This window comes from Protomyctophum bolini (assembly GCF_963924005.1).
Source record: "Protomyctophum bolini genome assembly, chromosome: 9".
Lineage (NCBI taxonomy): Eukaryota > Metazoa > Chordata > Actinopteri > Myctophiformes > Myctophidae > Protomyctophum > Protomyctophum bolini.
In genome coordinates this window covers 28937655-28959781 of record NC_137870.1, presented here as the reverse complement: position 1 = coordinate 28959781, position 22127 = coordinate 28937655, and the positions used below count along the sequence as shown (strand labels likewise).

Below are 22127 nucleotides of genomic sequence, written 5' to 3'. Positions count from 1 at the left end.
GAAAAATGAGGATAACATTTTTTTCAAAAATTCAAAAAACAATGGGCTATAACCCATGTTTTTTTTAATTTTGAATTTTCTTCAAATCCTCAAAAATGATGAAAAACGGCGTGCTATAGTATGCCGTACGGTAGGGGCTATAGCCCATGTTCAAAAATGATGAAAAATGAGGATAACATTTTTTTCAAAAATTAAAAAAACGATGGGCTATAACCCATGTTTTTTGAAATTTTGAATTTTCTTCAAATCCTCAAAAATGATGAAAAACGGCGTGCTATAGTATGGCATGAATTGAACAAAGGGCATTGTTCAATTCATCAAAACATTTAGAGACAAACAAATAGACACTACTACTACATATGTAGTTAAAGCAACAGAGTTAAGCAACAGAAACAAACAACAATGGATTCTACAGTGTAAAGACACCAATTTAATTATAAATGTCAATAAAGTTGAATATCTAATAATATCAATTTAAAATGTATTATCCAATACAAATTTCCTTACCATTTTTAATGTTTTAGTTTTGTATTGCTATTTTTATTTGCTAATTGTAGATTGACCTACTTTTTGTTTCTGGCATTCCGCTGCTTGTTATTTTTTATTTTATTTTCATGTGAAGTACTTTGAGTTGCATTTTATGTATGACATGTGCTATATAAATAAAGTTTAATATGTGAAGTACTTTAGTTGTCAAGGATGCAGACAGAGTTGAACCCAGGAGCAAAGTCACAACAAACTAGAGTATAATAATAAAGTATTTAATAAAGAATTACGAGATATCTTACACAGGGGAATGCAGGTAGGAATCAGGCATGAATCAGAATGACATCAAAGTCAACACATGAACAGGCAGGACATCTGTGACACAGGTTATGAACTGACAATGAGTGTTTGTACTGAGTCCAGTTTTATAGTGAGCAGGTTGATTGGAGAAGTGTTCACTGCTGGGCTGATTAGGTAGTTGACAGGTGTGTAAATGGAACTGGGTGTGCTGGAATGGGATATGGGAGGCCAGTGTGGAGACTGAGGGAGAGACAGAATGTGACAGAGTTGCATTTTATGTATGAAATGTGCTATATAAATAAAGTTTACACCACTGACTGTCCCTCCATATAAAATAAAGGCGAAAGTCACAAAAGAAAATTGATCAGTTACAATTCAGACTATGAAGAATCATTTAATAAAGGAATACTTCCAGATTCAGTTAAAGATTAGCTACAATAATTGTGATATTAAAAGTTAAATGCTCGTCATATGACATAACAGAGAGGAATGGGCCGGACCCTGCGCGCTGCTGGAGGACCATCGGGAGTCCCTCCTACAGCTCAATGCTGCAGTAATTTGAACTTTTCAAGGCTAGAATAAAAAATAAAAACTCAAAAGCACCCGGAGACATCTGCTGAATGCCCAAAGGTGCCGTGGCGTAATGGTGTGGAGTGCTTGGCCCGTTGCCTCTGCTACAGTCAGTTGGCCGGTTCAAGTCCCATGTCATGACATCAAGGTGCTGGAGGACCATCGGGAGACGGTGCTCTCTCCCCCTGTTTCCTGAAAAGTAGCATTTGGGGGTTATGTTTGAAAGAACCCTGTCCACCTAAAGTTTTACAGATAAGAATTAGGTCAAACTTTTAAAAAGAAATAGCAATGCATTTTGGCCCATCATCTGACAGAATAGTCTGTGACTATATGAATTTGACAATGAAAAACTGCAAATTGCGGAAATTGAAAATTGCAAATTGCGGAAATTGCAAATTTGGGAAATTGGAAATTGCGGAAATTGAGGAAATTAAATTGAGGAAATTGCAAATTGCGGAAATTGCAAATTTGGGAAATTGAGGTGGCCCAAAACTTGGTTGGAAAGTCCCTCTTTCATGTCTGGCTTCCAGGCCAGTTGGAAAATGGCACACTGAGAGGTGGTAAGAGTACATCTCAGGAAACAGGGGGAGAGAGCACCGTCTCCCGATGGTCCTCCAGCACCTTGATGTCATGACATGGGACTTGAACCGGCCAACTGACTGTAGCAGAGGCAACGGGCCAAGCGCTCCACACCATTACGCCACGGCACCTTTGGGCATTCAGCAGATGTCTCCGGGTGCTTTTGAGTTATTTTGTATTCTAGCCTTGAAAAGTTCAAATTACTGCAGCATTGAGCTGTAGGAGGAACTCCCGATGGTCCTCCAGCACCTTGATGTCATGACATGGGACTTGAACCGGCCAACTGACTGTAGCAGAGGCAACGGGCCAAGCGCTCCACACCATTACGCCACGGCACCTTTGGGCATTCAGCAGATGTCTCCGGGTGCTTTTGAGTTTTTATTTTTTATTCTAGCCTTGAAAAGTTCAAATTACTGAAGCATTGAGCTGTAGGAGGAACTCCCGATGGTCCTCCAGCACCTTGATGTCATGACATGGGACTTGAACCGGCCAACTGACTGTAGCAGAGGCATCGGGCCAAGCGCTCCACACCATTACGCCACGGCAACTTTGGGCATTCAGCAGATGTCTCCGGGTGCTTTTGAGTTTTTATTTTTTATTCTAGCCTTGAAAAGTTCAAATTACTGCAGCATTGAGCTGTAGGAGGAACTCCCGATGGTCCTCCAGCCCCTTGATGTCATGACATGGGACTTGAACCGGCCAACTGACTGTAGCAGAGGCATCGGGCCAAGCGCTCCACACCATTACGCCACGGCACCTTTGGGCATTCAGCAGATGTCTCCGGGTGCTTTTGAGTTTTTATTTTTTATTCTAGCCTTGAAAAGTTCAAATTACTGCAGCATTGAGCTGTAGGAGGAACAGGCCTTGAACATGGAATGTCTGTACTGAAACCCTGATGATTAGACCACTGCACCATCAGTCAGACACTCTCAGGCAAAGTCTCCTGGTAATTTTGAAGTGATCTTTTGTTCGTTAGCCTTCAGTTAGTAAAGTTTAAATAACACAGCATCATATTAATCAGATCTTCCTTAGCGCTGTTGAGGTCTTCTTTTGTATGATAGTGTAACAGCTGGGAATCGAACCCTGGTCTCCCACGTGGAAAGCCAACATCTTAACCACTACGACAATTTGAGTTATCCTCGTTTCTCATCATTTTGGACCATGGGCTATAGCCCATATCGCACGGCATACTATAGCACGCCGTTTTTCATCATTTTTGAGGATTTGAAAATATGAAAAAAACGATGGGTTATAGCCCATGTTTTTTGAAATTTTGGAAAAAAAAGTTATCCTCGTTATGCTCGTTGCAAGAGCTGTGTAAAGGCCAGCCAATAAGAAGACAGGGTGTGTGTGTGCGTGCGTGCGTGCATTTGCGTGTGTCTAGCCTAATTGCACAAATAGCAGACCTACAAGCTCACAAGGTATCGCAGAGCAACTCATTGAGATCTTGTAACTTTAATGTCAGCCCTGTAATTAAGCCCTTATATGTCTCAGCTGTGGAAGTAAAAGACTTCCAAGTTCTATGCCAGTACTATGACTGGGATATTTCAATGGTCCTGGATGGGGGAAACTATGCCCGAACAAATTGCTCTATCGCAAAAAGTAAAAGTCGCTGTGAGTGGCCTGAGCTATTGAGGTACACCATGTGCGATTGTGGTGTTGGTACGATTGAAAATGTGGTTATAAGAGCGAGTTAAGAATTGTCAGCGCGATAATTTCCTCGTAAGAATTATACAATGGAGGTCAATGAGCAGATTGACTGTTTTTGTGTCACTTAAAAGGCTGTAGTTCACATTCTGTATGTCTCTGTGCTTTGGTGGTCACATTGTGTGAAAGAGGACATGTGTGGCTACAAAATGACCAAAGAACATGCGTGTAAAATGAATACTTTGGCCGGGACGACAATTTGTTTGGTAAATTTTTAAGGAAAGAAATTCAGTTTCCACACTCTAGTCAAAGAAGCCCCGCACTCTAATTTGGCACTAATTACGCAAAACGGCCTGCGATTGAATTGCGATTCCGGAAAAAACGTTTAACGTATTCGAATACGGTTTGAACCACGAAAAAGTCCAGAGTCGTGTGAGCGTTCTAAAGTTTAAATCATGTTTCTACGACAAAGTATGCCAGAGTAATGAGGCTGCAAAAGTGAGGTTGATTTAGAGATAAATCCCATACATTGTCAATGGGAGGAAAAAACTATAAATAAAGTTAAATATATTAAAAAGTATAAACTTTTTCAAAACAACTTTTTCACCAATGAAAGTTCAAAGACAGATGAACATTATAAAGTTTGAATGAAGTTTCAAAGTGAAAGTATGACGGAGTAATAAGAGCTCAAAAAAGTTAACTGTGAAAAATGGGACCTTTCTTCCATCGACTCTCATTATAAAGGATGTAAAAAAAAGTTAAGTTAAAAAGTATAAAAAGTATAAAACTTTGTAAAAATTCACCTACAAGCAAGCATAACTGCAAAGAGCTGAACAGTTTGAAGTTTGAACTAAAATTCTAGCATAAAGTATGTGGAAGTAGTAGGTGACCGAAAAAAGTGGCGGAAATTGGAATAATAAATATAAACTGGGGATACCTATTGTGTGCTCGCTGTGGCGAGCCCACAACTAGTGTGTGCTCGCTGTGGCGAGCCCACAATAACTCAGAAACTACAAAACATTTCAAAGTAAAACGTTCCAGCATGTGTCTCCACAGTAAGCTGAATAATAAAAAGTGTGAATGGAGTTTCTAGGTGAAAGTGAGTTTTTGACGTGCCAAAATCTGCCATTGAGCCCCATTATAAAAGTCTTAAATTTGAAAGCACTATATTTCTAAAACATTTCAAAGATTCCTTTTCAGGCAAACATGTCCACCGTAAGATGCACCTAAATAGGTTTGAATGGGGTTTCTAGGTGTAAGTATGTAGGACTAGTAGCATGCCAAAGGTTGTGTCGTCTTGATATTTGACTTCTTCATTCACATATAGACACAAGGCGATATGACGTCTGTTTCAAAACAGACCTGTCTGATTGGCTCCCGGGTAGGCATAGTTTTACTGATGTTAGGTTTAGGCATAGTTTTACTGAGGTTAGGGTTAGGTTTAGGCATAGTTGCAAAAATGAGAACAGTCAATCAAAGCGACTACTGGCCAATCACAGCAGGGTTTGCCTAGAGCTGTGATGGAATCCATAATAATGTCCCATAGTTGAATTGTTCTGAGGTGGGTATTGGGTAAGCCGATCAGAGGCGAAGAAAAAGTGACATCTCACATTGTGTTTCATTGATTTATTCCACAGCCGTGTAAATGTTTAAAATGTTTCAATTGAAGAATAAAAGTAGGCTACATAATAACATCTGTATTTGATGTATAAAGGGCCTTGCAAACGGGGAGTGATAAAGCGCGCCTATAGTTCATTTTCAATGAGACCTGCGTTTTTGCTCAGAGAAGTCGCGGTGCGACAACACAAGCGTATTTACGTGAGCGCGGTCCCGTGACTCTTTTGCTCCCGTGCTAGTTACGCGTACACGCCCGCGACTCACCAGACCTGGATTCTGTTTAGCGTTGTCGCGCCCCTCTTCAACTGACCTGGAGGAGACCTGTGTTGTTCCAGGCAACAACGCCTGCGTCCCTCGCTTCACGTTTGCAAGGCCCTTTAATACTAAAATACAAGATCTGAAAGTATACATATACTGTACATACAGCTACACATGCATGGCCATACGTTGCACAGAGTCAGACACACATAATACAAGTCAGAGACTTGATTCATTATTTTATTGGACAATTAGACAGGTGCCACACACACACACACACACACACACACACACACACATGCTTCATGCTGATTGGTAGGTTGTCTTGGTCAGGTACAGGTCATCGTCTGTAATTGGTTGATTGGTATTGGCATGGCCGTGGGCGGGGTCTCAACTAGGAGCAAAACAACAAGAAACAGGACACACTTAAACCACATACGTTGTTGATCAGTCTTTGCTATTTTCAGTCTACATTAAATATATTTCCTGAAAATAGCCGATCTAAAAGCTTACAATGAATCGCAATGCAACATGTTATAAGCTTGTAGAACTGGTATATGTAGTAAATGACAATTATCATAATCATTACCTTTACAGCAGTGTTTGCCAACAGTGTTCTTTGGCGCCCCCTTGTGGGGCACCAAAGAACACAGTTGAGGCCATGTCTGTTTGAGATAGCCTACATTTGAACTGCACAACAAACTTTAGTTTTTTTGTTTTTGTAAAGCTGAGTACAATACAACATAGTACAAAATATTTTTCCGCCATCTAATATACATTTGGGGGTCCCTGACATGAAAATATTAGAGAGACACTGACTTAGTAATAATTATACAAATAAAAAAATACACATGAAAAAGCACTAATCTTAGCCAATATCCCCGGCCAACACAACAGTGGTCCCAGGTTGATTCTAAGTCAGGGCAGTGGTGGTCCCTCGTTCACAACCAGTTGAAAACCCCTGCTATAGTCCAACAATATAATATACGTATTAAGTGTGGTACCATTAACAGTAAAGGTCCCCACACACCAAGCGTGTCGGATTCCTAGCGGAGTTTCTCAGAAAAGTTTTCTGAAAAATGCGCCTTGTGTGCAACCACCTTAATAGTCCAACAATAACACGTATTGTTGGAAGTGTGGTACTTACCATTAACAGGAGGTGAATCCTTTCCAGTAGAAGTTTTTACATCCAGCCTTCCTCTCTCGGGGTGGGAGGCTGTTGGGGGCGTCGACCGATCGCTCCAAGTCCTCTTTAGCCACGCCTCCCTCCACATCTGTCACCATGGCGACCGTCTCCCCCTCCTCCGTTCCCATGGAAACCACCTCTGCCTCACGCTGAGCGGTATCGCCCCCTGGCAACGAGAGCTGGGACAGCAGGTCTTCTACTGCACGTTTCTTCCAGTCCTGCACGCGCGCGCACACACACACACACACACACACACACACACACACACACACACACACACACACACACACACACACACACACACACACACACACACACACACACACACACACACACACACACACACACACACACACACACACACACACACACACACACACACACACACACACACACACACACACACACACACACACACACACACACACACACACACACACACACACACACACACACACACACACTTTTACTATACTTCTGAGGACATAAACATTTCAGATATATATATATGGAAATTCCATGAATAAAAGTTTTTCTAATAATTAAGACTGAGTGAAAATAGTTGATCTACAAGCTTGCAACACGGTGCAAAGTGATGCGTTGTGTGCTTGTAGATCTGCTATTTTCACTAGTGAATAGAGATAAGGGCTGTATTTTGCGTGTCTTAAGTACCAGGTCTTATTACCTAACTTGAGTAAACGAAAGACTTGGAGGCGTGGCCAATGCTCTTTGGCCACTCAGAATAGCCAAATGGCATTGATCACGCCTCCAGGTCTTTAGTTTACTCAAGTTAGGTAATAAGACCTGGTACTTAAGACAGCCCTAGTGTGGTCACTAATAACATTAAGAATAGATACAGTGGGTAGTTGGTGTGTCACCTGAGGAAGCAGAATGGCGGAGCGTGTTCTCTGCAGTAGCGGGTGGTGTTGCTGAGGTTGGAGTTCTCGTGGCAATGGGTGGAGAGGTTGAGAAGACGCAGGGCTTGATATCACCATGAAGAGAGCAAACAGCATCACCACTCTGGAAGTCTGGACTGACTGCATGTCTGTATAGGGAGGACATTAGTGCATAGTGCAGTCACCCACTGTCAATAGTTCTACTACTAACGCCAAACCCCAGAGACAAACAAGCGAAACTGGGTTTCTCGGTGGCCCCGCCCCCCTCGCTGTTGAACTCACTCACATCAGAGCTGCCCCCACTCTCACGATCTTAAAGATACTCATTTAAAAAATAACATAAAACGTTGAAATATGGAGATAAGAGGCTTCTGTCCGACACCAATGGTGGAAAAAGTACCCAAATGTTTTACTTAGGTAAAAGTATTAGTTAGGTATTTTCTGTTATTTTGTGGGTGATGGTCTTGAGCCCTTTGATTTTTAGGTCTTATGCCCAGTGAGGTGCATGCCACGCTGTCCCACCGGGTAGATACTACTCCCCTAGCCAGCGTGAGATAAAGTATTGTTTTGAATTGACGGCTTCTCTCTGGGAACAACATGTTTTTCGACCTTCAGCAGGCAGACACTTCGTCTCGCTCGCTGCTTTAATTAAGTAATAACGGTATAACGTTATTTTAGTCTCCAACACCACCCTCCCAGCAAGAGGTGCCGCTGTTATTCACTGTTTGATAACCTCTGAACTCAAATTGTACACTTCCCATTCATCATACTTCCTGGAATTCCCAGGAAGTGTGACTTGCCACGTCTATCTGTACACGGTTCTCCATTTTGAGTAAAAAAGTATAAATACCCCGCTCCATTTTGGGACGGGGAAGAGAGACCATTTTTCCACCAGACCCTTTGGGGTCTGGGTGAATCTTATTTGTAAGAATCAATTAAATGGCTAAAACCTCATTGCTTTGGACTTCCCTTCTTTTGGTGGACTTGGTTATTCATCTTGGTATTTAAACGGTAATTCTCCTGAAGTAACATTTTTTATATTGGCTATTCTCTTAAAGTATCCTGGTTAAAGCTAAGCTAAGTATATATTGTAATTCGATTACTTTCAAAAAGTATTTTGGGAGTTCCGGAGTTCCGGAGTTCCCAGTCTCTAGCTCTCGCTGTCGAAGCTAATTATAAACCATTTGAATACAGTCCTTACATATCTTGTCCTATACATATTTTTATATCCATCAGTATCAATACTGCAATGTAGAAATACTCTGTATCAAAATATAGACGTACCAAAAGTAAAAGTATACTCATTGTGCAGAATGTCTCATTTAAAGTTTCCAAATGTATAATTTGAAAATCTACAAGCTCATAATGCATCGCATCATGACGTATGGCAAGATTTTTTCAAATTGACAAAATGTATAGTGCTGAAGTGAATGTATGTTTTGTAATAATAATCAAGTAACTATAACTATAAACTAAGGTTTTCAAATAAGTAGCCTATACTTAAGTAGATCTACTTAGTTACTTGCACCTCTACTATATATTCAATTTGAGTCAAATTGAGTCAAATTATTTGACTAATGTCCCACTCTCAATTCAATGTTACAGGTGCGAATTGACCCAAAACTTGTCATGTTTCGTCACAAGTGGGACATTTTAATGTTACCATGTGCGAGAGAGGGAAAAAAGGAATATTAACGGGTGCAAAAAATTCACAAATTCAAGACATTCTAATGCAAAAACAAAATTCTCCATAACGAACATGTCACAAATGGGACATATTACATCATGTGTTATGTCACAATGTCACAGACATAACATGCCACCACTTAACTGGATTTTGAAGGCCTCAAAGAGAGGAGAGAGAGACAGAGAGAGACAGACAGACAGACAGACAGACAGACAGACAGACAGACAGACAGACAGACAGACGGTATTGTACTTACTGTACTTCTGTATTGGAGTGGTTTTGCGGGTGTGGTCAGGATCAAAGTGATGTGGTCTGCTGTGGTCTGGTCGGAGCTGCTCTTGGTGCTGATGTCTGGGTTGGGTTATGTATGAGCCAGTGCCAGGCGTCTTCTTTTAAACACCTTCAACGGGTCACATGACTTCCTGTTTGACAGCAGGAGGGCTCAGTGGTGACGATGGAATGTCTGAGTGTTTTCATTATTTGTTGTGTGTGTGTGTGTGTGTGTGTGTGTGTGTGTGTGTGTGTGTGTGTGTGTGTGTGTGTGCATGTGTTTGAGTGAGGTTAATGTTTGCATGTGTTTTGCGTGGGTGTAATGTCTGTGTTTGACTGTGTGTTTTGTGTTTTGTCTAATTAACTCTGATGGACTTTAAATGGGAGTTCCATTAAGAAGGCCATATACTCATTGTTGCTGAACACACAGAGACAGAAGCATTTAGTGCAACATGCCTTCTGAGTCACGTTGAGTAACATAACAGTTTGTAATGCTCACATTTAACAATTACATCTTCAGAAAACCATTCAGCATCCTCACATCCAATGCACCATGTCACACAGTTCACTAAAAATGTATTAAAATTGTATTACAATTGTATTATATGAATATAAAGTATTATATTATCCAAAGACAAATGAAGAAGGCTGGAGCCTTCTTCATAGTGTCCCCATTCTGGGGGACAAACATTCTCGCGAAAATAGACAATCTGCTACAGTATATAGAACATGCAGTGAAGAGATTTGGTGCAGATGGGGGAATGGAGCAGACCTACCTGTATTATAGAGTCCTTGGTTCCCCCGGTCAGTTAAAGCGCTTAAATGATTAAAGAAGTGATTGAAGGTGCCCTTCGGAAAAGCAGAGGAAAAATTTATATCTTTTTTTAAAGGCTTGACTGCAGTGGAAGAGTAGGAACAGTTCGACGTGTTCCAGCACAACACATTCATCAGGAGGATAATTATATGCCAGATGAAAAGTGTTGTGCTGGGACATGTCGGAGTGTTCTATATTGGAAAGGTTTTCTCCAGGGCACTGCTTCCCAAACAAGGGTCGTCGGCACCCGTTTTTGGGGAATCGTTTTCACGATTACGACGATATTTTTCTTTATGTTTCCTACACATTTTTTTATTTATTATTCTTATTTCAAAATAAAAAATAATAAAAGAAAATCCTAAATTAATTCAAGCATTTTCATAACTATATAATAACAAAGAATTCCATACAAGACGATAATTTTAGTAGTAGTAGTTAGTTTGGGTACATGGGGAAACACCAAGCTGAAAATGTTTGTGATCCTAGTCTGCGTCATGGCACCCTAGAGAAACTCAAAAGCAGAACTTCCGGAAGGCACTTGCCTGGATGCACGGGATTGTGGGACATGGGAGAAGACCTCAAGGCGGCATGTTCGTAGCTACAGTGGAGTCTGCTGTATGGGGCTGAGACATGGACCCTCACAGCACAACAGGAATGGGCCCTAGATGGAGTCTACACAAGAATGCTACGACAACCAATGGCACTAGTGTCACATGGACAGACAACATCCGAAATGTGGTCCTTGCTCAAAGGGGACCTACCACGGGTCACAGACAAAGTCAGAGAAGAAGGATGAGGCTGGAATTTCACTACGTCTGCCGTCAGGCACCCGGAAATAGAGGCAAGCAAACTGACACTATGCATATAGGAGCAAAGCCAGGGAAGGCAAGAAGCGCACTACCTATGTAGAAACACTGCAGTGCGACAGCTTTAGCTATAGCAACACAGCTCAAGACCCTAATGTTAGATCAAGCAATCCCCCATCCTATAAGGCCAGTCACCATCAATTTTATCATGGGTTCGTCCATATTCTCATAACTTCTAATGAATGTGTCAACGATAATTCTTTGATTAGTTATTTCATATTAAATGTTTAATGTTATATTAACATGTAGTAACATAAAGCCAACACAGCCTACAGTATATCTACATAGTGAACTAGCAATCAAAAAAGGTGACAAGGGCCTGGGCCTTGGCTCAGCAGTCCAGGCACCTTGGCCGGTAGCCCAAGCCTGGCAGTGTGTTGCGGGTTCGACTCCCGATCCCGACGGCCTTTACTGCATGTCACTCCCCCATCTCTCTCCCCCATTTCCTGTCAGCCTACTGTCTGTCCCTCTAGAAAAATAAAATAAGGCAAAAGCCGCAAAGAAATACATAAAAAAAGAAAAGAAAAAGGTGACAAGTAACATTAGGAGTGGGTTTGTTCTACAGTTTAGGAGCCAGATCTCTCTAGCGGTGCATTGTCCACTGTCCAGGGTGTTTTAGGGAAGGCTCAAACAGCCTTCCGAAGGCTTCCGGAAGTTCTGGAAGGAGAGTCATTCAGGGTCCCATCAAAATGACAAAATTGCCACCCCCTAGCGTTGTATGCTCAAATTGTATGCATATTTTCTCCAACTCTGAAAGTTTTTGGCACTGACTGAGTGCACCTCAATTCACTCCCGCTCATCTACATGCTAGACTTGTGTGTTCTTGACTACAACCATTCATTCATTAGCAATGTGGGTTATTATGTCATTTCAGGGGAAACCCCACACACAGCATAATTAATTTAGATGTCTTAAAGTATTTTCAAAACACTGCTCAGTATTTTGAGTTGTATCAGCCAGAGGCATAACATTGTGGTATAGACATTGTCATGGAAACCAGGAAATGAAAACTGCAAACACTGACAACAAAGGATCATCTTACCATGTACAATGCAACAACCTGCATGGGGCGGCATAGCTCTAACCTATTGTTCAATTTGTGTCATAAAAGCACAAGATTTGGCAGAATTTTGATAAATATATTGGAAACAAATCTTGATATTGGGGCAGCGCAAATTCACACCCTGGAGGTCAAGTGTGTTCATTTAATTCCAATTGGCTAAAAGGGGTGTGGCAATGGGAGTGGCCTATCATAAAAAGGTCAATAACTTACAAATTTACATACATACACATTTTTGTAGTTTGGTCATGACCCAGAGAACAGAGTCCTTCAGGTGGGAAGATAACTCAATGGACAATCCACACAAGATAGGCTGGGGCAGGACACAGGTGACACAAACGAACTAATTGGACAGCTTGGAGAGCCAAGACTAGTCACAGGTGAACTCATTGGACAATCAACACAAGAGGCTAGGTCTAGGGAATTGTAATTCAGTTTTATCATGCCTATAAATCTCCTTTGGATTGAATTGATAAGTCCCGAAAAGACTCCAGTAGTCACTTGAGTGGCAGTAATCAACTATCAATTAATTAATAATCAACATTTGCATCCCTATAGTATTGAATAATTCTTCTTCTTTTTATGACATTTACAATCAAAAGTAAAGAACTACAATCAGCAACTCTGATTATTTCCTAAAAGGTCAAAGTCTCTCTCTCATAAACGTGACACGTGTTGCATGTCCATAAATAAAGGTCAAATCTGTCACTGTAAATATCTGCGACTTAAGGACCAGTTCAAATAAAGCTTGTTCTTTAAGACCAGAGAACTCGCGTGGAATACAGGGAGGTTTAATACCAAAGACAAATTTTGGGGACATTTCGTCTGCGGGGGAAAGAATGGACTGTTGGACAAGGCTGAAGTCCTCCGGTTGGGTGTATCCCACTGTGGTCATTTCAATCTATGGCTTTTTTGCCAACTGCAGACCTGCAGAACCCTTTGTTACTCCATACCTCATTGGACACAAAAACATCTCTGAAGAAGTGGTAAGATGGATGCGGGCAGGGCAAGCATGCACGCGAGCGCGCGCACACACACACACACACACACGCACACACACACACACAACTTTAGGCCTTGTACTTGTGAATTATCTTTTTCTCAGATGTGCAGTGCATGTGTAAAAAAATATTATTTTAATTATTTCAAAATGTACTTACCGGTAAGTAAAAGTACAAAAGTATTGGCATCAAAAACTACTCATTATTCACAAGTTTTAAAATGTATGAAGATATTTTTACAAACTCACAATGAATCGCATCACTATGCATTGTGAGCTTGTTTTCAAATGGCCGAAATGTATAGGACTGAAGTGCCATCAAGTGTTCAATTCAAATCCAAATTCCAATTAGGACATGGCTCAAAATATTTAAATCAGTTATAGAATCAATTGCATTATATGGCAGTGAGGTATGGGGTCCCTTATTACAAAGTGATCCAGTTGAGATCCTGCATGCAGAGTTCTGCAAAACTATTATCAGGGTACAAAGAAAATGCCCAAACTCTGCATGCAGGGCTGAATTAGGCCAATATCCTTTACTTCTAAATATACAGAAAAGATCTATTAAATTTTGGAGCCATATTAAAAAGAGTGACCCTGCCTGTTACCATTATAAAGCCCTTGCCTGCCAAGAGTTGGACATCCAAAAGAGCCCCCTCAGTCAGCTGGTTTTGAAACTAGCTGACCTCTCACCTTCTGACATCACAAACCCCAGACAGCCTCAGTGCAGCTACACACTATCACTCAGAAGATTAGACCCAACCAAATTCTAACTAAAGAAAAAGATAAATACATCACATATTGGAACCAACTCACACAATCACAACACAAACTAGAAACATATTTGGCTCTAAACAGACAGTATACTGTGGCAGACTACCTAACCACAGTAACTGACAAAAACCTGAGAAAGACTTTGACAATTTACAGACTGAGTGATCATAGTCTCAAGTCTGGCAATAGAGAAGGGCAGACACAGACAGACCTGGCTGCCCAGAGAGGAGAGGCTGTGCTGTCACTGTGATGACGGAGCTATAGAGACAGAGTTACACTTTTTAACACAATGTAAAAACTACACAAATATTAGAGAGGAGTTCTTCCCAAAATTTTAAACAAATTTCCCAGAATTCCGAAGTATGACAGAAAGGGAAAGATTACCAGTCCTTCTGGGGGAACAGAAAGAATGTGCAGTTTTGGCTGCAAAATATGTAAATTCCTGTCACAAGAAAAGGGACAACCAGTAGTACACACATACAGTATGCCATGTTTTATTTTCTGCACCACCTGCTTTATTTTATATTATTTTTATGTCATTGATATTATGTTGTTATGTTGTTGTTTGTAATATAACAATATAAAACGTCATGCCAATAAAGCCTGTTGAATTGAAATTGAATTGAATTGATAATGTATGTTTTGTAATAATAATCCAAATCTACAAAGTAACTAAAGTTTTCAAATAAATGCATTGGAGTAAAAGTACAATATTTGCCTCTGTGATATAATGGAGTAGAAGTAAAGTACTGTAAATCGGAAATACTCAAGTAAAGTACTAATACCTCAATACTGTACATAAGTACAAAAGTACTTAACTAAATGTACTTAGTTATTTTTACACCACTGCCAAACAGCTGACACGTTGTCTGGAGGCAAGAAATACAAATTATAATTATGCATGGGCATGTGATCATACCAATAACCAATACTTATTATTCTCGTGCACTTATATTCCATAGCTGACCAACACTCTGTTCCCTATATGGACATACTCCTATCTCGTCATCCTCATTCCTGTGTTCTTGCTGACTGACTTTCTGAGATACAAGCCGCTTATTGTCCTGCAAGGACTCTTCCTGGTGGCCAACGGTGTTCTGCTCTGCTTCGTCCCAGGCCTAACAGCTATGACCGTCCTTCAGGTTCATTCAAACAAAGGAACATCATTCATATTGATCACAAAATGCAGATAAGACTGATTTGAGCATGTATGATAATGAAACGTTATAAATGTATTGATTCTATTGATACTGCAGGATACAGTTATGCAAGTCTGTAACAGTAACTAGTTGGCAGTTGCCACCCTGCCATTGACTTAATGGCAAGATGGCCGACCGTGTGAATATGGTCTATAACAACGTAAAGGGGTTCCAGGTCTAATTGGACTAATCGTGTTTATGGTCCTACAGGTCAACTTTGCTGTGGTGAGCTCCACAGAGGTGGCCTACTTATCCTACATCTACAGTGTAATACCAGCTGAGATGTACCAGAAGGCCACGGGCTATCTCCGCAGTGCTATGCTGGCTGGGTACACATTTGGTGCCACATTAGGCCAGCTGCTTGTCTCCCTGGCAGGTAAATGGGAATTAAAAGTAACCAATCCCAAAACTGAATCAGAAAATCATGGTGGTATCAGATTTGATAGAAGCATGCCACACATTTCACTATGTAGAAATCTTTGATATTTAGAATAATCATTTTTACTTTCATGGTGTTCCTTAAATAATATTTTGTTGTTATGCCATAACCAATCTGAGAACTCATTGGCAAAACAAAGGGAAAACAGCACCCTCTTTTTTTTGTCTGTCTCGAGAGACTATGCCATACAAATATAATAATATTAATAATACAAAAATTATAATAATTGCGCAAGGTAATGTTTAAGAAAATGTGTGGGACATAATAAATATTTGACAATTCTGAATGAAATGAGTGTCTTTTCGATTGTCAACCCCATTCGGCAGGGATGGACTACTTCTACATCAATGCTATCACTCTGGGGACCATAAGCGTCGCTTTGCTTGTATCCTTCTGGCTACCCATGCCCCAACGTGGCATATTCTTCAAAGGGGAAATGGGCTCCCAGTCCCAGCGGGTGGAGGAGGAGAAGGCAGAGGGAGGGCTTGGCTCAGGGTCAGAGAAGGCAGAGGGGCATGGTTGTGGCTTGTGCAGTAGCGAGAGTGTTGCTCATGCTGGCAAGGTGCTTTGGAAAAGCTTTAGAGACTCCTATTCTTCCAAGTATGTTTTTTATATGACTTTCTGTTTGTACTTTGTTTTGTTTCGCATAAAACGGGAAAGGCTCAAAGCTGCAAACGTACTGTATTAATACCAGTAAGACGCGCAAACGCGGGAAGCGAACGCAGCTGAGACCCTGCAGATCATGTCTGTCTGTCTGTCTGTGTGTCTGTCCCGCTGTTACTGTATATGTGGACCTGGCCCCTTTTGTGCCCATATATGGAGCTGAGTGGACCTGGCCCCTTTTGTGCCCATATATGGAGCTGAGTGATTGCTGATGCAACACACTCCATATTTGGATAGCGGGACACTGGGACAGACACACGGACACACGGACACACGGACACACGGACACACGGACAGACAGACAGACATGATCTGCTAGGTCTCATTGCGAACGCAGTGAGCACTTACTATGAGACCTAGCAGATCATGTCTGTCTGTCTGTCTGTCTGTGTGTCTGTCCCGCTATCCAAATATGGAGTGTGTTGCATCAGCAATCACTCAGCTCCATATATGGGCACAAAAGGGGCCAGGTCCACTCAGCTCCATATATGGGCACAAAAGGGGCCAGTGATTTGTTTGTTGTGGACCTGGCCCCTTTTGTGCCCATATATGGAGCTGAGTGACACTAATTCGTAATTTATTCTAATTGTTATTGCAATTTACGATCTGCGTTCGCTTCCCGCGTTCGCGCGTCTTACTCGTAGTAAGTGCTCACTGCGTTCGCAAAAACATCTCAATGGTAGCTAGAATATGATAATACAATATAATATATCTTAAGTGATTGGATGTGGTCTCCCTACTCTTAATGTATTCTGTACGTATCTAATAATGGCCACTCGATTTGCCATTCACTTTATGCATGCACATACCTTCTATTTTACAGTGCATGTTCATTTGTTGATATACATCATTTACGTTGTAGTTTTCAGCTCATAGTTAGTAACCGTAGTCATCGTCATCAGTATCATAATCTCAGTAGTAATCATGTTATGCAGGCATTTGATCTACTGGTCCCTGTGGTGGGCTCTGGCCACAGCTGGCTATGGGCAGATCTTCAACTACGTCCAGCTAATGTGGGACCACATTGAACCATCTGCCACATCCGCTGTCTACAATGGAGGGGTGGAGGCAGTGTGCACTCTCGTAGGTGAGACAATTAGTTGTTCATATCTATTGTATAGTAAATTAAATATGGTGTTAACATTCTTCACTATCATGGCTATTACGGTATAGCATATATGCGACTCAGAAATGGAATGCTTGACAATTCTGAACAATGGAGAATGGAATGACACTAAAGTGATGACTAAAGATTTAGTTTTTCTCTGAAGCAGTGGATTAGACTTATTTTCCTTAAGTATCCCACATCAACATTTTATCAAGCTTAGATTTATTCAGCCAAGAGTTTACATTTAGTGTTGTTGATGGTAATTTCATGAATAGCGCTTTGGAGGATAGGCCTACCACCTTTTTGTTATGCAGCCAGGTCACAGAACATTAAGTAACTATACTGTAAAATGAGAGGACATCCATCCAATACAACAAGCTCAGTGTCCAACTTACAATTATTTACAGTTACAGATAGACTCTGAAACTATTGTTTTGTCCTTTTCTTTTTTTATCAGTAATTCTGTCATGATTATATGAGATAACTCATTAAATGGATAATTGCGACGCAGTTTACTATGAAAACCTGCATTTCATGTTAGTCAGTTAGTCCGTCACGCCTTGTGACACGCCTGTCAGTCAGTCCATCACGCCTTGTGACACGCTCCATATATGGCCGTCTCCATATATGAAGATCACGACACTGACCTCATCAGCCATACATGGAGAAGACTGGATCATCAACTAGATCTGCATATATGGAGCCAGCCAGCAACTCTACATCTGACCTCACGGACACCATGTTGATCTGACCTAATCAAACCCTTAAATCTGGAGAAATTCCATCTGTTGATCCTACCCCACCCGTCCTTCCTCTTCGATGTCTCCCTGTCTATTCAAACTCTAGACGGGCAGTTGGGCTGGCTCGAGGCTCCGACTGGCCTTACTAAACAGCACATTTTACGCCCTACCCGGCTCGAAAACCTCCAAAAAAACGCATATATGGTCATTCCCAGTCCTGTTGTTTCGGCGCTTTGGCTTCTCGCCCTCGGGGCATCTTATCTTACTGGTGTGAATTGATTTGGAGAGGGAACATAGATTGATGATACCCACGGAAATGTTAAACCATGGGACGTAAGAGTTTCCTCTCCCTCCCCATGGTCACACCTACCACGGTAGGAGGCGAAGGTCTCTCGCTGAAGCCACCAGAATACACTTCTCAGAATGTTGCAACACCATTCTTCTCTCTCCGCCTGCAGTGCAGAGATTGAGACATTAGCAAAACAGCAACAAAGGCACTTGAATGAAACACATGAGCCAATAGTAACAGTGGGTATCTGCACAAGATTATCACCGATAACAACAATACAAATCTGCCAACCTAAAACAGAACCAGACCCAACCCAACTGGCATGATCAAAATGACCCAAAAGTTTAAGTTTAAACTTTTGGCCCGGACGAGCCCCCACATGTTACATCCCCCTAGTCTAGGGTTAGGGGAAGCAACATAAATGTAGAAAGACAATTGAAATAAAACGGACTGTGCATTTATTTACAGACCAAAATCATGGATATTTACAACAATATACAATACCCCAAATTAACCTGAACTAACAAAACACAACACAAACATAACAAACACAAATCAAAACAGAACTCAAAACTTATCCCAAATAAAGAGCTTGACAGGATGGTCACAGGTTGTGGTGATGTGGGGAGGACAGGGGGACCGATTCCCTGCTGCCCTGAAGCTGACAGTCCTCTGAACAGAATTGTTTGTCACTGAGCTTTATAGTTCGGGTGTGGCCACCACCCAATCCACTGCTGGTGTCATAGGGCTCATCAGAGCCGGCCAATCCATGGAGAGGACTAGTTCCCCACAGCAGCAAGCACTCTCCAGTAATCAGTCTCATGATGACACAGGTCTCCTCCTCCTCTCATCAACTCTCCACCTCAGAACAAAGGAAACAACAGATAATACCAAATACAAAATAACCTGAATACAAGCCAGCGGGCAATGAAAGGACGAGCAATGAAAAGGAATAATTGTTTCACTGAAAGGACAACTTTAGTTTTTTTCAACCAAGGTTGTGTGTGTGTGTGTGTGTGTGTGTGTGTGTGTGTGTGTGTGTGTGTGTGTGTGTGTGTGTGTGTGTGTGTGTGTGTGTGTGTGTGTGTGTGTGTGTGTGTGTGTGTGTGTGTGTGTGTGTGTGTGTGTGTGTGTGTGTGTGTCTGTGTTCAGAGAAATGTCTGTGAAATTATTAATTATAATTATTTGTTCTATTCCCAGTTGCTTTCACTATAACTGTCCTCTCTTCTCACAGAATACTACATTTTTTACATACATACATTTCTTCTCGTGCAAGATCCATATTATCTTGCATGAGAAAGAAATGATTTTGTGATAAATAAAAACGATTCTGATTATCCTTGGAAATACCTCTGATCCTAAAAGCACAATGACAACAACGACATAGAGCTGACATGGCCTTGTCCTTCACAGCCATAGGCAAACCAACACATTTTCCCCTGTCCCATGTCAGGTGCTGCAGCAGCTTTCTCTGCAGGTCATATCAACGTTACCTGGACGGTGTGGGGAGAGCTAGCTCTGGGCTTTTTCTCTGCTCTGGGGGCAGGAGCTGTGTTTCTGATGGCACTCACAAGCAGCATCTGGGCGTGCTATGCTGGCTACATTGTGTTCAAAGCATCATACATGCTCCTCATAACCATCACCACGTAAGTTTGTGTCAATACAACCAGCAACCATACACAGCATTAAGGTATAATGATCCTGCACTGCATACACTATTTATTTGGTATTAGAACTGTTTCACATTTCACATTGAAAATAACCAGTCTACAAGCTCAGAACGCATAATATTTCTCCCCTCCTATGCACAGCTTTGTGTGTATGTCTGTCTGTCTGTCTGTCTGTCTGTCTGTCCGTATGAGCACGGAATGTGATGTATGATGATAATAATGCCCCTCACTTCACTTCAAGTGTGATTTTTGTTGAAAACCTTTTTAAAAATGTTTGCCTATAACATTCCCAAAACAGAGGCATGCAAGGTTGAAAGTGGTTAATGTCATGATAATAAGATGCTTGCCCTTTCAGATTTCAGATTGCAGCCAATCTCGCCATGGAATGTTATGCTCTAACATTTGGAATCAACACGTTTGCTGCCCTTTCACTGCAGACCATCTTGACAGCCGTTGTTGTTGATGAGTCTGCATTAGGACTGGACATTGCAACACAGGTATGTTTAATAGACACATAGAATTATGAGAAGAGGGCAGGATGCCATGCAAAGCTCATACTGATTAGTGTGTGCTACCATCAATGATCAAGCATGTGTAAAACTATCAATATTGTTACAGTATGGCTAGGGCAAGGGAATTGTGTTTATTGCATCCTGCAGACACCAGAAAAAGAGAAAAGAACCCGCACACTCATCTCCTCCAAAAGTTATACTTAGTATACTCATTGACCCCTTTTCCACCGGTTTAGTTCAGAACCAGTTTTTAGTCCATGAGCCAGACCTCCAAAATTGGAATGTTAATTATGTGTGCAAAACCATACAGTACCTATATTAAATTGTTTATAGGCTCAATAAAAGTGAATTAATATATGATAAACCTTCCACAGTAGTAGCTATTTCATATTTTCTATTTTTTGCATATTTTCCTACATAATGCCTAATTTGCACATTTAAATGTGTAATACAATAAATCATTGTCTTCATGTAAGTAAACAACTGGGGAAGTTTCATGGTGACTATTAATTACATTTGTACCTATTCACCTATCACCTACTGTAGGTGAAAATTACAAAATGTGTGATAAATATGAAAAAGCTACTCCTGTGGAAGGGTTATTAGCATATATGAATTTACTTATAATAGCCATATGGTTTTGCACACTAATTCATAATTAACATTCCAATTTTGGAGAACTGGTTCTAAACTGAACCGGTTCCCAACCGGTGGAAAAGGGGCCTTAGTGTACTGTGAATGACTATCAATGTGACATATTATTATTAAGCTTTGTCACATCATGTGAATGTTTTGAGTGACACCTAGAGGTAGATACAGTAGCTAGCCCTACATGCATGTAGTTATGACATTGATCATTAATCATGACAGAGGCATCTCTTTCTTTTGCAGTTTCTGATCTACGGCAGCTACTATGCTACCATTTCAGTGGTCTTCCTAATACGAGGGACATACACAGCCTGTTCATATCACCGCTACTCTGGGCAGACACAGGTCAAGGAACAAAAACACCAGCAGAGTGGGGAGGTGATCTCAGCAGAACAATTCTGATCAAACCTTTAAAACAGGCAGAATGTGGACACTGTCGTAATGGCAGATTGATTGACTGGCTGAGATAAGAGGAACAAAATCACGTGTCTAATAAAAAGAAAACATAGTTTGATTTTGACGTATAGGACCAGAAGTGTTATTTGTTTTTGTTGTACGCCTTGAGAGTGAGAATGTGTAGACTTAAGACTACACCAATTTAGTATTTTCAAAACACTGACGATCTTTTGTTCAGTTTCACAAACTAGGTAAATGCCACTTGAAACACATCTATCAATTTCCGTGTCCATTTATGAATGATATTCTTTACATAGATAGAACAATAGAATAGTATGGTTCCAAGTTGAAATGTCCATTTTATTTTATTTTATTAACAACGATCAATCGCAGTGATTTCTATGACAGTCCTAGTCTAAAACTATGTCTGTACTGCAGCCAGTTGTCAGCTAT

The 22127-nt window shown here is 41.0% G+C and overlaps 2 protein-coding genes across 2 annotated transcripts; one reads left to right on the top strand and one right to left on the bottom strand.

The window, feature by feature from the left end:
* Positions 1-5193: 5193 nt before the first annotated feature.
* Positions 5194-10434, bottom strand: LOC308321133 (somatostatin-2-like). The gene is made up of 5 exons (XM_080771951.1): positions 10273-10434; positions 9483-9648; positions 7522-7688; positions 6605-6861; positions 5194-5851 (listed from the first exon to the last, which is right to left on the bottom strand). The coding sequence occupies exons 3-4, from the start codon at positions 7684-7686 to the stop codon at positions 6607-6609; spliced, it is 420 nt and encodes a 139-aa protein (XP_080628077.1). The 5' UTR covers positions 7687-7688; positions 9483-9648; positions 10273-10434; the 3' UTR covers positions 5194-5851; positions 6605-6606.
* A 2641-nt stretch (positions 10435-13075) lies between these two features.
* On the top strand, positions 13076-21749 carry LOC308321125 (thiamine transporter 2-like; the record flags this gene model as incomplete). Its single annotated transcript, XM_080771943.1, has 8 exons — positions 13076-13222; positions 14973-15152; positions 15420-15585; positions 15975-16248; positions 17247-17398; positions 19902-20094; positions 20474-20615; positions 21522-21749. 8 exons carry the CDS (start codon positions 13076-13078, stop codon positions 21678-21680), a joined length of 1413 nt encoding a protein of 470 aa, XP_080628069.1. The 3' UTR covers positions 21681-21749.
* Between the last annotated feature and the right edge of the window lie 378 nt (positions 21750-22127).